A 17,862-nucleotide genomic window follows, 5' to 3' on the forward strand; every position below is an offset into this window, starting at 1 on the left:
ATCTTAACTACATCCCTTTGCAGCCTTGCATTTTGGGAAAGGCTTTCATTTCATGAGCATATGCTGTTTTTCAAACACACATTACACTGTATGATGCTCTCCAGCTCTGGAAACACACTTTCACTAATGTGCAAAATTGCTAGGGGTTTTTTTTTCCGGCCTGCTGGAATGTAACATTACACATAAGCTTGTACTTACAACAAAACAAGGGCTACATTTAACATCAGAATAAATGGGTTTAAAATTTCCTGAAAAACACACCTTGTGCCAAAATAATAAAAAATATATTTTAAAAACTGTGAAAATAAATAATTTAAATATATTTTAACACTGTGTGTGGTCAATATTTATGTCAAAATATTAAAATAGATATGTTGTATTGAGAATTGCTACATTGAAGACCAAATGAACCAGTTTTCTGGACTTTTTTCTCTACAGAACTACAGCTTTGTGAGGAATCTGATAATTTTGTCTGATTTCAAGTAAAACTACCAAAATGTTACAATTTCTAGTGCTATCACCATTGCAATGCTTGTTCAGCTTTCTTTACTTTCACAGAAAACAGTTATTGTGCAGTGGAGGTACAAAATCCCTTGTCCAGCAAGCTGATAATTGTAGATAAATTCTGAATCTCTGTTCTACCTCAATTCAGCAAGCAGATATTATGCTGCTACAGAACTTTGCCCATAAAGAGAAGTCAGCCAGCCTGGCATCTAAATTTGCTCCTCTTTTGTGTAAAAATAATGTGAGGAGACCCTCAATTTTATATCTGCATGGGTGGTCCTGGAAGATGTGAGAAAACTGACAGGCACCACTCAGTGCAACATCTCTGGATGTGCATTTTCTATTTATAGTGTGCTGAGAGAGCTAATTAGGCATCAAGTGAGAACGTCATGATAATTGCATGCAAACCCAGCCCCTCGCTGCAAAGGGGCTAATTCAGTTAGCAGCTCTATCCAATGCAGAGTAAATATTGATGCTTGACAGCATCCAACTTGTTATTTATACCCAGCTCATTAGGAATGCTATTTGCTCCTGCTGCTGAGGAGTGAAAGCTGGCTCTCCAGGGTAATTACCTAACCCACAGGAGGATTCCTTTATGGATAGCAACGTTTTCTGGAAATCACTGCAAATAGATGGATGAGGTTAATGCAATTTATTGTTAAATTAGGGTGTGATCTATAGGGACAGGTTCTGATGGTAATTGGTCATGGCTGTGATTGTTGAGGGATTAACTCAGAATTCATCTGGCACTTTCCAGTCATTGGGGCTATGTGGGAAACATTCCTTGTCACTGCTGTGTTGATGTCTGGTGTGAGACCAGCAGAAAGAGGGGCCAGTAAGAGTCAGGAAGCCAGACAATAAAACTTTCAATCCAACCTCCACCTCACTGGGTTGGAATCAGGCAGCAGTTTTTGCAGTGTTGCAAACATTATTCTGAATACTTATTTATTAATCCTCTTTTTTTGCTGCACTGCTGGGTTGTGCCTGTGAAAGCTGTGTCATTCCACTGTTTGTGTGGAAGTGTTCACATTCCCTTGGCAGGAATCCTGCAGAATCTCACCTGGTGCTCCACAGACCCCCCCACTGTCCTCTGTCCAGAGGGCAAAGTCATTGGTCAAACCCATATGAGTTCTCTCAGCATTAACTGAAGCATTTCTTACTCATCTGGGTTCCTTGGGCATCTGAAGAAGTTGTGGCTGGGGAATGTGGTGCCTGCCCCATCCTGGAGAGGAAAATCCTGATTTTTGCCAAGCAAACTCAAGGTATTTTCCCTCACTGCCAATGGCTTCAGTCATTATAAGCCAGCAGCACCAGGAGACCCGAGCTGTCTTACTGAATTCTCCCTGGACTTTTATTCATCACACTGACTCCCACAGCTCCCAGAAAGACAAACTGAATTTGCACAATGCCATAGATCCCCCTTTTTTCCCCCCATGGTCATCAGGGGTAAAACTATGGTGAAAACCCAGAGGACAACCTGGGCTGAGCACTGTGAGAAGCTGAGGACTGCTTCTAAACAACTTTGCAGCCTTCCAGGGAGGAGATGTGGCAAATTTAAGATCAAAGATGGCCTCATTCTCCAGCTAGCAAGGCTTTGAAAAACATGGAAATAGCATCCTGCTTTCATGTGGAGGAGAACACTTTGTATTCCTGACAGTGCAAGTGAAATGCTAAAGCAGAGCAGGCAATTATCCTGATACGACAGGGCTGGGAAACAGCATTTAGATGTGCCAGATAATGGGGAGGAGCTCCAGGAACTTTCTCATTCTCCTTTTCATAAGCAGAGAGATTATCACCATTTTTCTTCACAGTACTGAGCAGCAGGGAAGCAAATGCACAGACTGTGGTGCACTTAAGAGTGAGATCGCAAATAAATCAGAAATCTGAGCCTTGTTCTGTAATAAGGTTTTAATTCTGCACAACATGGGACTATTCCATTGCTGGCTGCTCTTAGAAAAATCAAAATAAACACAATTCCTGACTGCTGCCTGTTTGCTCATGTAGATATCCCACCTAAAATGTAGATCTGTGCCAGCCAAAACACATCCACACATGAATTTACTCTGAACTGGCCTCATATTAAGTGCACCATTTCTATTAAAATTCTGCCAGTTTCCCAAGGGGAACATTTACTATTCTGTGCATTTTCCTTCTTAGTCAAAAAGATAAAATTGAAGATCTTTACCACTAGAAAAAAAAGTGCATTAAGGGGTCATCAAGGGCAATTTTTCATCACAGAGCCCAGTCACCCTCATCAGCTGAACAAGCCCAAGTGGAGCTCTGCTCCAAGGAGTACTGAACATGCACCTGGCTGGATTTCTGCTTAATCATTTTAGAATAAAGGTAAAGCTTGCCAGATGCTGTCTGTGCTTCTCATGCCAATGGTCAGGAAGCTTGGTGTCCAGGGAGAGGAAGGAGAGGAAGAAAATCTCTCTGGATTCCTGCAGAGTGGGGCTGGCAGAGGGATTTGGTACTATTTTCCCTTCTTTCCTGCTGCAGCTTTTGCCTGGCTCTGAATTCCAGAGAGCTGGAAGCACAGCACTGCTGCAAAGCCTTCTGTGGCACACAAACAGCTTGCTGTGCACAGGAATGCATTTTTTCAAAAAAAAAAAAAAAAAAATAAAAAGACACAAGAGAGAAATGTGCATCCTCCTGTGTCACAGGCAGCCCAGATGCCACCTCTGACAGACACCCAGAACAAATTCCCAGCTGCAGGAAACTTCCCTGGGATGGGGGCTCTGGGGTCTGTGTCCTCCCAGGGTCTGCTCAAGGCTGGGGCACTGCTGCCAGCCAAGGTGCTGTGTCATGTTTCAGGCTTGCTCAGACAGCAAATTCCTTGTTTCGGCCATAGTTTTCTCACATTGCACTTGCAGCACCTGAGCAGAAAGGGAATTTGTCACACACGCTTCCCTCTTGCTCCAAACTGAGAAGCTTTTCAAACTGCATTTTGATCACAGCAGGGAAAAGAATTGGAAGAGCTGCTTTAATTTTTAATGGTTTATTAAATCAAGTCTCCAGGTGAAGAGGATAAGCAGCTTATTAGAAACTGTAAAATGGAAAAAGGGACAAAACCAGAATGTATTTTTAAAAATTGGACATTTCTTCTTGGCTTGTTTTTCTACCAGGAGGAATTCCAAAAGGAGCAGCATCTTTTTCTGAAGTAAGCTTTCAGAAAAGGGGGGGTGGGGAATGCTAGATAAAACCCATAAATATGATCACATTGAAAGGGAAGCTGATTTCTTGAAAGCTCATTTCCAATTATTTGCTCGAGTTGTTCCCATTTCCTTTGCTGCTCAGCAGCAGTGTCTGACCTCTGGTGTCTAAAATCAGTATCAAACATTACAAGAAATCAAAGCATCAACTCATTCCATCCAGGATGAGTGCTTCACTCCCTGAGTAACCCTTATTTTGCCCCATTGGGGATTTCAAGACTGCAGAAGAAATTTTGGGCTGATGTCTTTAGCTGAACACCAACAGAGAAGTCACAGGAGGCCATGACTGGCTTTTCCAGCAGCAGTGGAAAATGCTGCACCATTGCTTTTACAAAGAAAAGTTTCCTCTCATGTAAAAACAAATGAAAAAAAGAGAAAGGAATTAATGAGGTGATATGGCCTCATAGCAATAATGACATGGAGGGCTTAGCAGCCACTTAAAAATATCCCAGACTTCCAGATTTTATTAGAGGAGGGTGGAATATCTTGTGTCATAATTTTATCCAGAGAAGGTCCGAGAGAAGAAGAGATAGAAGGTTTCCACTTCTAAGCTCTGTTAGGATTCCAATTAATTTATTTCCCATGCCAAGAAGTGCTTAAACTCACTTCAGGCCAGGATCTTTTAGGTGCACTGGAATTAGTCCTACTGAATAATCCTCTACTGAACACTTTTCCTTAGAAAATTACAGTGGAAATATCTATTCTTCTGAGGAATGAGGTACCTGTTTGGTGCATGGAGTTTGGCAGTGTGAATGCTTTTTTCCTCTTTAACTTCCACACCCTTCAGCATGCTTAGATCCAGGATTTTGGGTTTGGCTTATGCAGGTCTCTGTATATTCCACTCAAAATCTTTCCTGCCCTTATTAAAAAGTTGTGACGCTGAAGCTGAACATGAAATAATTGTATTTTCTGGAACACCTTTCCATTTAGTTTTCTGGACAAAAGATTTAATGAAAGGAACCAGTGTGAGGCATCAGAAAATCTCTGGAAAGTTTTGTCAGGCTGCCTTAGGGTGAGTTACTGCTGGGCTGCCAGGAGGATTAACGGTGAGAGAAGAGCTTTTGCACTGCCAAACACAGTCTGATGTGCTCCCCTCATCAGGGCATGTCTGATCCCAGGGATGGAGACAGCAAAAGAGCCACCAGCAAGAACTGGGATGAGCAAATGAGGAAAAGATGGGCTAAGGCGAGAAGGAGAAGGAGGAAGAAGAAGGAAAGAGAAGAAGGAAGGAGAAGGAGGAAGAAGAAGGAAAGAGAAGAAGGAAGGGGAAGAAGGAAGGAAGGGGAAGAAGGAAGGGGAAGAAGGAAGGGGAAGAAGGAAGGAGAAGAAGGAAGGAGAAGAAGGAAGGAGAAGAAGGAAGGAGAAGAAGGAAGGAGAAGAAGGAAGGGGAAGGAGAAGGAGGAAGGAGAAGGAGGAAGGAGAAGGAGGAGGAGGAAGGAGAAGGAGGAGAAAGGAGGAGGAGAAAGAAGTGAGGAGATAGGAGGAGAAGGAATGTTTGAGGACTCTGACATGAACCAGATGTCCCCAGGACCAGCCCGTCTCCAAGCTCCTGAAGCACTGTGGGACATTACTCCTGGCTCCTGGTGGCTTAAATCCCACTCCCAAGGCTGAGGGCTGAGAGCCTTTGTGTTCAGAGAGAATTCAGGGAAGGTTTGCTATGCTGGGATCAACTTGAAAAAAAGTAACTTGAAAATGCAGCATATATTTTACAGTTCTGTTACATTTTAGATTTTACACTCTAGATTTTTTTCATTGAAATAAATCCATCTACTTCCAAGCACTAGGTGTCCCAAGAGCATCTGATTAAGGACCTGGGTGCTCCAAAGTAACTGTTAAAGGACATGAGGCTGATATCAGAACATTCACAGTTTGAGATACACAAGTCTAGAGCTGAGCTAAAAATTTTCATTTACTGAATCCTCTGGACACAGTTACAGCTGGGGCCAGGTGACCTGACAAAGTATGTAAATTTCTGAATGAGTCCCTTAATATTTAATTGGAAAAAATTTAATAACTTCAAAAATGAATAATTTTCACCATGTAATTTTTTATTGGCAAAAAAGCACTGAAAATTCATCAAGTTGGTTAATTTACTGAACCTGCTCTCTTGTCACTTTTGTAAATCTCATTACAAATAAAAAAAGTTGGCAAATATATTCATATATTTACAAGTGACCAATAAAGTGGATAAATAAGAAAAATCTATTGACTAATCTCCTTGAAAACCTATTGTAGAACTCATAGGAGAATTTACAAATTAAGCAGTATTCAAGTAACCTCGTTGAACAGGACTGTGGGCATTTTTATCTGTACCACAAAAATTCTTGATCCAGTTTTTCAAAAGCATTTAGGGGATCCAAAAATATATATGTACATCTCATAGCATTTTCAAGGCATTAAAAAAGGTTAGGGACAAAAGCTCCCCTGAATTTGGAATTTTAGTGCTTCAGAAATAGATCAGTGCATGGCATACTACTGAGGTGACCTGAAGTGATTATAATAGTTACAATTACAATAAAGTGATTATGGAATCTCATGTGTCTGTGCATGATTAAAAGTTCTTAAACTTCCAGCATTAGGAATTGAATTTTCCAAGCTTCGGTCTAAGAACAAAGGTGAGACATTTTTGTTCTTTATTTTGCTTTTGAGGGAAGAGGTATTTGGAAGATATATCTATATATACAAATATGTATATAATATAAGACAGTCCCACAACAGTCTCATCTCCTTTGCCCATTTTCATAGATTACCAGGATGGTTTGGGTTGGAAGGGACCTTAAATCCCATCCAGTGCCACCCCAGCCATGGCAGGGCCACCTCCCACTGTCCCAGGTGCTCCCAATGTCCAGCCTGGCCTTGGGCACTGCCAGGGATCCAGGGGCAGCCCCAGCTGCTCTGGCAATTCCATCCCAGCCCCTGCCCACCCTGCCAGGGAACAATTCCTGCCCAAGATCCCAAGATCCAGCCCTGCCCTCTGCCACTGGCAGCCATTCCCTGGCTCCTGGCCCTGCAGCCCTTGGCAATTGTCTCTCTCCAGCTTTCCTGGGGCTCCTTCAGGCCCTGCAAGGCCACCCTGAGCTCAGCCCAAAGCTTCTCCTGGCCAGGCTGAACAATGGCAGCTGGGCCAGCCTTTCCTGCCAGCAGAGCTGCTCCATCCCTCTGCTCATCCTGGAGCCTCCTCTGGGCTCTCTCCAGCAGCTCCAGCTGCTCCCTGTGCTGGGATCCAGGGTTTTCTATCCCTGCATGCCTGTGTACAATATTTGCCTGAGACAAACAAACATTTCCTGGAAGTGGGAATGGAATGTGCTTTCACTCCTTACCATCCTCTTTAGTGCGGGTGAAAATCTGCTCGCTCCTCACTCCATCCCCAGCCCGGGTAAAAGCCAACACCTGGATGCTGTAGTTGGTGTATTTTTCCAGGCCATCAAGCTCCAGGGATGGCTGGGTAGTAGTGACATTCTTTATCTCTCCCAGCTCTAAAAAATAAATAGAATAAAATAAAATAGACTAGAATAAAATAGAATAGACTAGAATAGAATAAAATAGAATAAAAGAGAATAGAATAAAAAAAGAGAATAGAATAAAAAAGAGACTAGAATAAAAAAAGAGACTAGAATAAAAAAAGAGACTAGAATAAAAAAGAGACTAGAATAAAATAGAATAAAAGAGAATAAAATAAAAGAGAATAAAATATAAGAGAATAAAATAAAAGATAATAAAATAAGAGAATAAAATAAGAGAATAAAATAGAATAAAATAAAATAGACTAGAATAGAATAAAATAGACTAGACTAGAATAAAATAGACTAGAATAAAATAATATAGACTAGAATAAAATAGACTAAAATAGACTAAAATAAAATAGACTAAAATAAAATAGACTAAAATAAAATAAAATAAAATAAAATAAAATGAAATGTGGTCTTATTGTCAGGTTCACTCATCTTCCAGGTGTTGATACCTGCTGTGGAAATCTTGCGTGTCCCAGACAAGTAATGCTTCATTATTACACAACAACAATGAATTATAATGAATTAAAATGAATTCATTCATGTCCTGACCTCTTACCACTTGAAGCAGACCAACTTTTCATTTTTAAACTGCTTTTTTTTTTTTGGGTTGCCATTTTTTAAAAAATATGATGAAGAGAATTGAAGAAATTCTACAAGTAATGAGATTTTTCCTAAGGAACGGATAACAAGAAGAGATTATTGTGAAACATCCCCTAAGGGAATAAAATGAGAATGTCAGTTATCTTCATAAAGATTTTCTGGTTATGAGAAAGACCATTTCTCATAAGGAAAATGAAGAAAAACTCATCCTTTATTTTAAAATATGCAGCAAGTGCTGCTGCAAAGCACTTGATAGCAGCAATACTGGCTAACAATAGATTTAAACACAGTAAAATCCGATTTACTTGCAGAAAGATGATGCACTTCATATGAATCTTTTTTTTTTTTTTTTTTTTTGCATCAAGCTAAGAAGTACAACCCATATGGCAAAAAAGCTTGAAACATATTTAGGGCAGCAAATAAAGTTGAATAAATAAAGAAAATCCAGTTTTAAGCATGGCATGAACATCATCTTTTTTCATCATGTTGTGAGACATCACACAGGAGCTTAGATGGGATAATATCCACACAGGATCTGATCCAAAACTACAGGCGTCACTGTAAACATTTAATTTTATGCCCTACATATATACATTTTTTTTTTTCTGTATGCTTCTCATACATTTTTTAATCTTTATTTTTAAAGGTATTGGTGGTTGATTACCAAATATTTTTGAGTCTACCATTAGCAGCAGGGACAATGGGCCTCTGGGTCACATTTCCACTCCAAATTCCCCTTTCCACACTAACAGAGGCCAGAATTAGCACAATTGCAGGTTAGAGTGAACTGTGGTTCTGGTGGATGAAAGCAAAAGAAGGGAGACAGCTGTGAAAAACCCCCAGGGCAAGCAGGAATAAAATCATGTGCATCTCAAACCTACTAATTTTTTTAATTTACAAGAAAGGGCCACACATGGAATTATCATCACGCAATAAATTGCAGATTAGTAAAGCATCACAGTTCCCCTTTGATCCTTTCACTCAGTCTCTGCTCTGGAGCCTATTTCCCCAGGAATTATGCTAAGAGTACAGAACACAACAGAAGAAGCTGGCATGGAAATAACAAGCTTTTCCCAGAGACATTTCCTTTTTTTTGCTCTCAGCAACGGAGAGGCAATGCATCCTATCAAAAAATAAATAGAATATCGAGTAGGCAAGGAGATAACCAACCAAAGTATAGTGAAAACCAGGTTTGGCTTGGTTTGTTCTAGATCCTTGTCACCATTTTTTTATTAAAAAATAAACATTCTGGACTCTGTAACTGAGGTGAAATTTGCTCAGGTCATGTTGGGTACCACGGGAGGCCTGTGGAGTGTTTCAAACCCATGGTGGGAGCTTTCCCTGAGGTTCCTCCAGGCAGCTTTGCTGCTCTATTCAAGCTCTAGGAAAAATTGCTCCCTCACAGGTAGACAAAGTTTTCTCTTAACCACAAAGAAAAGAGAGCAAAATGTTTTCACATCACAGAGAAAATGACATGAAGGCCATATAGAGCTTTTTGATGGTGGATAGATTGGTGTCTCTCACCTCCATCCAAGAGGTTGGCCCAGTAGATAACCCTGAATCCCTGCAGGATCCCGTTCAGGGTTTCCTTTGCCAGCGTTGACCAGGAGATGGAGATGGTTTCTGGGGACGTGGCAGTGGCTTGCACATTCCCTGGAGGGCAACTGGGCACTGGAATAAGATAGTCACCATTTTAACACAATGAAAACAATATTTCATCTTTTAGCAACCCTTTATTTTCCCCTCTATCTCACCACACAATATTTAATTACCATTACACATTTTAACAACGCAAATCCTTTATTCTTGCTTCAATCCACATGTTTCTGCAAGTGCAGCTATTTTCCCTGGAATGACTTTTGATGTACTGTTTCCCTACTTGCTGACTTGTCTTTTAATAGGCTTTCTGTGCCTTCTTTTGAAATAGAAGTGTGTTCTGACACTGAAATGTGCAGAACATTCTGTAAGCAATTTAAATATATTTGTTAAAGTTTGCAGCCAAATTTGCATCTTTCTGGACAACTCTAATGATCCTTTAAATTTGATGGAGGCACAAAAAAATTGGGCACATCTTTAAAAAACATAGGAAAAAATGATCATAATATATTTTCCCTGATGTTTAAAAAACTGTGAAAAAATAAATCTAAGGCATTTTCTGTTGGGCATCTCTTGTCAAAGCAATACAGAAATATTAGTAACTGGCATTGCTTTTTAAAGCTCTTGGCATCTTTAATTCTTAGAGGGACCCAAAATTGAGTGACAACCAAAAAAAATTTCCAAGAAAAGTAAGCATGCTGGATTCTGAAGGAAAAAAAAATCCAATTTATTATAATATAAGATAAATGCCTGTGTGAGAACACTGCCTTTTGAGGTCTTGCAGCAAGCTAGGCCTAGAAACATTTAGAGTAAAAAAAAAAGCTGTCAGTCTTTCACGAATAGCCTGCCTCAAAATCTGTCTCTTGAGGATTTTACATGTGTGATATTCCATTTTGTCCATGTAAAAGTCAGATTCCAAGCTGCCATTGGTTTCAGGACACTGATGTTGATTTACAGGAGCTGAAAATCTGACTTGCATGGCCTTTGGGATTATTATTTGCTGTTATACTCCTCTGAAATACTGAACTCATTTTTTTGGATATGGTATCATTCTCTTTCTCCACTAGAGGACTCCCTCTCATTGTCTGAGAAGTACTTTGTATGCAGTTTGAAAAAAAAAAAATTAAAAAAAAAAATCTATATTGTTCCTTGGATTAGACAGGGTGAATTTTGCCTGAAATAGCAATGATTTTTCTGTCACTGGATATCCTTGAAAAAGCACACATCTCTCTTAAGACTGACAAAACAGTGCAGTACAAGAGCTCTGGTTAAACAGTAGATTCATTTGAAAACAGTAGAAATCCAACAGAAAATGCAATAATGCTTCACCTTCCAGGGTTTCACTTCTCAAAACTACAATGAGATCACTCTGGAGCAACGATGAGACCACAAAAGTTAAAAATATGTGAACACCAGAGCATTTGGCTTCTTAATGGAAGTTTTGGTCTCAGTCAATATCATTCACAGCAGGATACATCACATTAGTAGGGTCATTTTTATTTACCTGGTAAAATAAATTCACTCTTGCAACGAAAATCAGGCAAGCTCATTGAGCAGGCTCTTCTTTTACACCTGGTATTTTATCATCCCTACTTTAATCATCACTAATCAAACAAGGCATGCAACAAGATATAAAGACATCAAATAATGATAACATTAATGATATGTCCCATGAGAGCTGTTTGCCCACCATCCTCAAGAGTTGTGGTGATGATTTCCTGAGAAGAAGGTCCGATCCCAGCCCGGTTACAGGCCTGTACCACCATGCCATACTGGGTGAATTTTTTCAGGTTATTCAGTGTATAAACCTCGCTGTCGCCGGTGGTGTCGATGCTGATGATGTTGAACTGGAAATTTCCCCCCGCGCTGTACTCCCGATAACCGATCTGGTACCCACGGATAATTCCATTCTGCAAATGCTTCTTTGGAGCCTAAACAGAAAATGAGAAATTACACATTAAGTGCACACATCTGAAGTCAAGTTGTTCCCCTTACAATTTTTGAAAAAAAACCAAGTTTAACTTCTGGTTTTTTCCTATTGAATGCAAGTCTTTTTCTAGGAAACAATTAAAAATACTTCCTGCACATGAAACAGCAACTTTTTTCAATCATATAAATTTTAAGTGTGTTTTTTTCAAATTTGTGCTGAAAGACCTTTAAATGGTTCATGCACAGAGAAATCCAATAATGCGACAACCATGAATTTGAATTTATGTTCTGTTCTCTTTTCAGGTGAATCAATCCAAGCTGAGTAGGTAAGGGTATATTTGCATTCCACCATTCACTACTAATTATTTTTGCCAGGAGCCCCCACCATTCACTGAACCTTTAGGAAGGCATTTATTGATCAGTGCAAGGCAGCCACAGGAGTTTATTCACTCCCGTGCATTAGGAAAATTTTATGCTGTGCTTTGAAATATGCTTCTGTTCATCCTGTGTGTAGTGTAGAAAGATGATTAGATAGTAAGTGCTGAAGGCAACAGCAATTTGGAAAGCAGGGATTTGCATACTGAATAGCTACAATATATCTGGGATTCTGGGATAGGGACAGAACAAAATGGTTGGCCATAATTATGTGCCACATTTCTCAGTCACAGTGCAAGATTCCCTGCTCCTGACTAGTGGAAATCATTTGTGTGCTCTGCAATATAAAATGTGATCTAGTGCAAAGCAGAGATTTTCAGCTCAGGGAAAAAGCCTGTTATTGACAGCAATACCTATAAAAATTCTATTTAAATAGTATTGGACTAATTTCCATATATGATAATGTTCCTGCCTGATTTTCTATCTATACAAGGCGCAATTAGTGTGTTTTAGGACACAGTTTATAATCCAGGAGCAAAAACCTCTTTCCAATCCTCCAAACCTCTTTCAAACTCCCAACAGATGCCCACAAGCTCATCTGTTCCAGTGCCCCACAAAAAAAGGGTTTTTGTGACGCAATTTATCAGCAATGGGTTGGACTGGCAGAGGCAGCAACTTCTGTTGCTTCTATATCCCATGAAATCTCCTGAGTTACAGATTCTCAAGAAAAACACTCATTTCTGTGACAGGACCTGCCTGATTTGGGGAGTTTATAGTCCACTGGAGGTAATATAACCAGGGTGAGATTTGTCTTTCATTCACTACCATCAAAACCATTCCTCTGCAAAAGCCTCTCAAATTTAAAATGTGTGTCACTGTATGCAACTGATTGATTGAATAATCCCTTCAGATGGTTTTTTTCTCCCTCTTGCCTGAGAAATGGACCCAGAACTTGAAGTGCTGATATAATTTCAATTCCCATTGTATTACTTTGATCAGATGTAGCTGATCGAATTAGCAGATTCAGATCTTGAGATCCTTGTAAGTCACACAGCCGGGATAAGGATTGTGTCTTGGGAATCTAAGAGTATAATTGTTTCCTGTTTGAATATTTCTCTTGATTTTTTGGTCAAAAACTCCGCAATTGCTTTAGAAACATATAGGTAATTTTATTATCAAAGCCCTTTGTAAGTGTTTTACCTATTCTGGACAATTCCATGGCTTTCTGATCTTTGAATGTTTGCAGAAGGAGGAACTTTTAAGCTGGACAGAAACTAAGGTCAGATTTTTGCTGTTTGTTAGAGTTCAGATATATTGACCAAAAGGCTTGGGTTAGAAGGGACCATAAAGCTCATCCAGTTCCATCCCCTGGTGTGGGAGGAACCCTTTCCACTGTCCCAGGCTGCCCCAAGCCCAAACATCCAGCCTGGCCTTGGACACTTCCAGAAGCAGCCAGCCACAGCCAGCTTGACTATACCACAGGATCTGTCAGACTACATCCTTGGCACACCAAGCCTTACCTTCAAGCCCTGGGAAACATTCAGAAATCAGGATAAACCCGAAATCGCCTCCCAAGAGCCTTTTGGAGCTGTTATGTTAATTAATCCAAGTTCTACACCCCTTTGGTTACTTGTGTTCCATATGTGGTATTGTTTCTAGCAAGTTCCACACCCAAGATTATATATTTTTACTACTCCCTTATTTCTGCTCTTTGGAGCTTGTCCCTATGCTGTGTTTGGTTTCTGGGCTTAGTTCCTATTTTTATTTCTCAGTAAAATAATTTTCTTTTTGGGCACACCGTTGTTCCTGCTCCTTTTTTCTTATTTCACGCTGTATTCACCTGAAGTCAGGAGACCCAAAGATTTGTCACAGCCACCCTCACTGTGACACCAGCCCTGCCCTCTGGTATTGGGAAGCCATTCCCTGGCTCCTGGCCCTGCAGCCCTTGGCAATTGTCTCTCTCCAGCTTTCCTGGGGCTCCTTCAGGCCCTGCAAGGCCACCCTGAGCTCAGCCCAAAGCTTCTCCTGGCCAGGCTGAACAATGGCAGCTGGGCCAGCCTTTCCTGCCAGCAGAGCTGCTCCTTCCCTTTAATCATCTTGATTGACGACAAATTGACTTCCAGACAGCTTGAACAAAGCAGCCACAACAGACTCTTCACTGGGAATCCTACAATTATACTTTTTCACTTTGAATTGGAATAAAATGACAAACTTTGAAATTTTTGTGAAGTTCTTCATAATTGTTTTAAGTTAAAGGATTTCTTTCTTTATATAAAATATTAACATTTTACTTCCCCCACTTTTGAAACAATATAAAACAAGTCACTTCAGGACAAAACATTGGAATATTCTTCTTCACAACAATTCCTACATTCCTTGTTACTATGACCTGAATATTGCATTTTGAGTTGACTTTTTGCACACAACTCATTTGATAAATATTTCTTCTGGTGTATAGACACATTTTTGGTAGAAAATTGAGTGAAACAACTTAGTGTTCTTGGGGAAAAATATTGTAAACCTTGTCAGTAGCCACAGAACATTATGAAAAAGTAAGTTTCAGTCCATGACCTGCTTTTCTCACAACATTCGATATTTGTAAAACAAGGTATCAATGACTTTTGTAAAGTATGACATTCTACAGTTTTGTGTGTGTAAATAGGAATAAATATGAAAAGGAATATTCCCCATGTCTAAATTTAATGGCTTCACTTACCTAATATAAAAGTACTACACAAAAAAAGAGAATATTTTCATGCTTTTCTCTAAATGAAAATTCCAATTTAATTCCCACTATGTCTGCACTGGTTTAAACTACCAAAATGTAGTGATTTTTATTTAACAGCTCAGTCTGAAACCAAATGTCCTACGTGGACACACAGATACTGGATTAAACAAATCACAGACCAGTACAACTTTGCTTAACTGGGATTTTCTAAGAGTGGGCTCAGACAAAACTTTAAATGAAGATTTACAACCAAAGCAAGCTGCAGAAATAAGATTTAATACAAGATGAAAGATATTCAATGTGTTATTCCCTTCTCCTTTTGCTGTTATTGACACTGTATTTTAATAAAGGTTGCCAGCTTTAAATATAACCATGGTTTTCACCACAATCCTGTTTGTTCAATGTCATCATAGCCTTTCATGGCTAAAGCTCCACATGCCTCCAAAATTAAAATTACCAAAGTCAGGTTCTTTTCTTGTTTTTTGGCTTCCATGACAACGTAGGATTGATCTCATGGGGTATTTCTTTATTCTTAATTACATTTTATTAAACACTCAATGATTCTGCACATCATCATAGGAATCTACCCCAAAGTTAGGATTCAGCATGGAACCAAAACTGGATTATGTCAGTGGGACCATCTTAAAATTCCTTTTTTAGTAATGAACCAAAACTGCTCTAACCTGGAGAAAACTGCAAGAAATCAAGGGAAGTAAGTGGCTCACTCCTGGTTTGGGACTTCTTAATAGGGAAGAGAAGATTTGTTTAATCTTTTGTTTAAAGCTTACAAATTGTAATTCAGGAAATAACTCTTCCAGTAAAGGGAGGACTACACAAGCTCTAACCCTGCCCAGTGACTTCACCTTAAGCTCATTCCAAATGGTGAAAATCCATCTCTCCCTTCAGCTCATGAACCAGGGAAATGAAGTATGTATTCAATATAAAACTCATTTCTGTGAATGTCTTGTTATATTAGATACTGAACTTTGCTTGACAAGAATTCTCCAGTCGAATTCCAAACATGATCCTGAAAACACAACCTTCATTTTATATCCTTCAATATCAGACAACACCCAGAGGCCAGGACACGCTCAGCTGTACTTGAAGTGTCCTCGAAATACAAATTGAACTATATTTTAGGCAGTTATTGAAATGTAGGCATGGGAATTCTGTTTGTCCTGCAGCTGCCTGTTCACATCTACATCTATAAAATTTAATGGCAAAACTTCACAAACAGCAGATATAAACTCCAGTAATGAGGCAGTGGTGCCCATCTCCTCTAGCTGCTTTTAAAAACATCCCTGTTGTGGTTTAAAACCAGTAACTAAAAAATTACTATTTCTTTTTGTGAGATATGGATTTGAACAAGAGCAAAACAGGCTTAAAACTTAAAAGGAATAGAAACAGTTTATTAACAAACTACAAGAATAAGAACACTAGAATAAACTTCCAGAAAACTCTTTTATCTCTCACCACTTAACTATTCTTTTGTACACATGATAACATAGAGACAAAAAAAAACCAAAAAAACTTTAGAACTTTGGTGGTCAAAAACAGTCTCGATTTTTGCTAGAGTCTTTCTTTCATTCTTTGTAGAGAAACAGAAGTCTCTTTTTGCTGATCTATGGAGTTTTTAGAGTTCACTCCTCCCATCCCACATTATTCCGAGGTGTGCATGGGTCAAATGAGTCTAGGGATACTATTTTAAGGATGAGTTACTCAAAGGCAGAAGTTTTCTTCATCTGTCTCTGTGAGCCATCCTGGAAAACAGCTTTTGCTTTGCTCTTCAAGGCTTCAAAAAATCTTCACTCTATCCATCTCCAGCAACTCACAGTATCACAATTACTCTCTTTCTTTTTTTAAGAAGTCCACACTTTGAATACTTTATTCCTCCCATACTCTAGTCATGAATTAAAGGAGTCTTTTAAACTACTATTACCCATCTCCATAGCTTTTACAAAAAATATTTCAGCTGTATGCATCTCCTTATTCTCTCCTTCTTATTTAAACTTAACTCTTTCTCTGTTTTTAGTGGCTCTATGATGTTTTTTGCATGTTGATTGTCTCTCTCGTTCTCTGTCTTTTCTGAGAAAAACGAGTAATATGTTCATTTATCCAAGTAGTAAAAGAATTAAAAGCTTTAGAAAGCTGCAAGGGTTCTTAGTGTCAAGTTTCAGTCCTGCAGCAGAAACTGAAAACCAAGCTCGGCTGACCGACTCTGCTTCTCTCCCCCCGTCCCTGCGGCCTTGTCGGCCTGGAGGGGGGGAAGGAGGCCAGGACAGACCTTGTTACCTTGTCAAAAGCCGGAAACCAAAGAGAGCAAGAGAACTCTGTCTGTACTTCTTAAGGGGGTGTTTACAAGTTGAATTCACTTTTTAATGGTCAGATCTGCTGTCAATTCTTGGAAATGACTGATAATTGGTCAGGAGGAAAAACTCCCACCAGCCACCTGCAGCTCTAACTTCCCCTCTTTCTAAGCTGTCTTAAAGGTAAAGCTACACCATGACAATCCCCCAAAGTGAACTTTCTGAAAAAGCAAACAAAGCCTTTCGATCTGCCCACCCATAAATCCATAAAAATAAGTTTGGGTATAAAAGCTTGAAGATTATAGTTGACTTGATCAGATAGTCACAGTTCTTAAGTGGTTTAAAAAAAGAAAAAAACTATTAAGAATTTACTTCAGTTGTTGAGAACAACTGTACACTCTTGCATGGCTTCAAAAACTACTTCCATTGCTCTACTGACTGTGTTGGATTTAAATCCATGCCTTCTCTAAGTACATTGTTGTGTTTCACTCCAGGTAATTCTGTGACCACACAGCTTTTTGTTTTGGAAACCATTTGATGAAAAGCAAGACTTATATCAATTTAAGATGCGGACAAGATCCAAGAATCAGCGTTGTATTTTTTGTGACCTGTGCAGAAGAGGTTCTGAACCTACCTTTTAAGGAACTGGCTTAAACCTACAATATATTCATTATTATGTAATAAATAACCAATCACCCATATTTTTTTAGTTAATAAGTAGAACCTCACTGCTCCTGTCTTTCTGAATAATCCATATAATAGGACAAAAGCCACGTCACTCACATTTGCAGGAGTAATTATATAGAAATTAATCATTATTATACCACTTTGGCTCTTAATATTCCATATTTCAGAATTGTAAATATATGGAATTATCAACACAATATACAAGCAGTATACATCACTTTAAACCATTTAAAATATGGTTTAAGTACCTCTAGTATCATACCAAGGTATTTAAAACTTTCTGTCATTGTAAAAATACTGGGAAAAATCTAGAAAAATTGAGTCACATGACATGCCAGATTTTTAAATTATACCAGCTGGTGATATTTTTATAATAATTACTCTTTATCAGTCCTCATGGCCTATACTGAGAC

At 39.1% G+C, this 17,862-nt stretch overlaps 1 protein-coding gene across 1 annotated transcript in view; it reads right to left on the reverse strand.

Annotated features, from left to right (window-relative positions):
* The window catches only part of DSCAM (DS cell adhesion molecule), a 439,258-nt gene that overhangs the window by 73,207 nt on the left and 348,189 nt on the right, over positions 1–17,862 (reverse strand). Inside the window, exons 17-19 of the mRNA XM_088051091.1 lie at positions 11,115–11,355; positions 9,353–9,499; positions 7,037–7,192 (exon numbers count right to left, since the gene is read on the reverse strand). Coding sequence (XP_087907217.1) covers positions 7,037–7,192; positions 9,353–9,499; positions 11,115–11,355 — 544 coding nt within the window. The remainder of the gene's footprint in view (positions 1–7,036; positions 7,193–9,352; positions 9,500–11,114; positions 11,356–17,862) is intronic.

The sequence above is a fragment of the Pseudopodoces humilis genome, chromosome 2, assembly GCF_049639895.1.
Source record: "Pseudopodoces humilis isolate 2021_Gansu_Grassland_sample_001 chromosome 2, ASM4963989v1, whole genome shotgun sequence".
Taxonomy (NCBI): Eukaryota; Metazoa; Chordata; class Aves; order Passeriformes; family Paridae; genus Pseudopodoces; species Pseudopodoces humilis.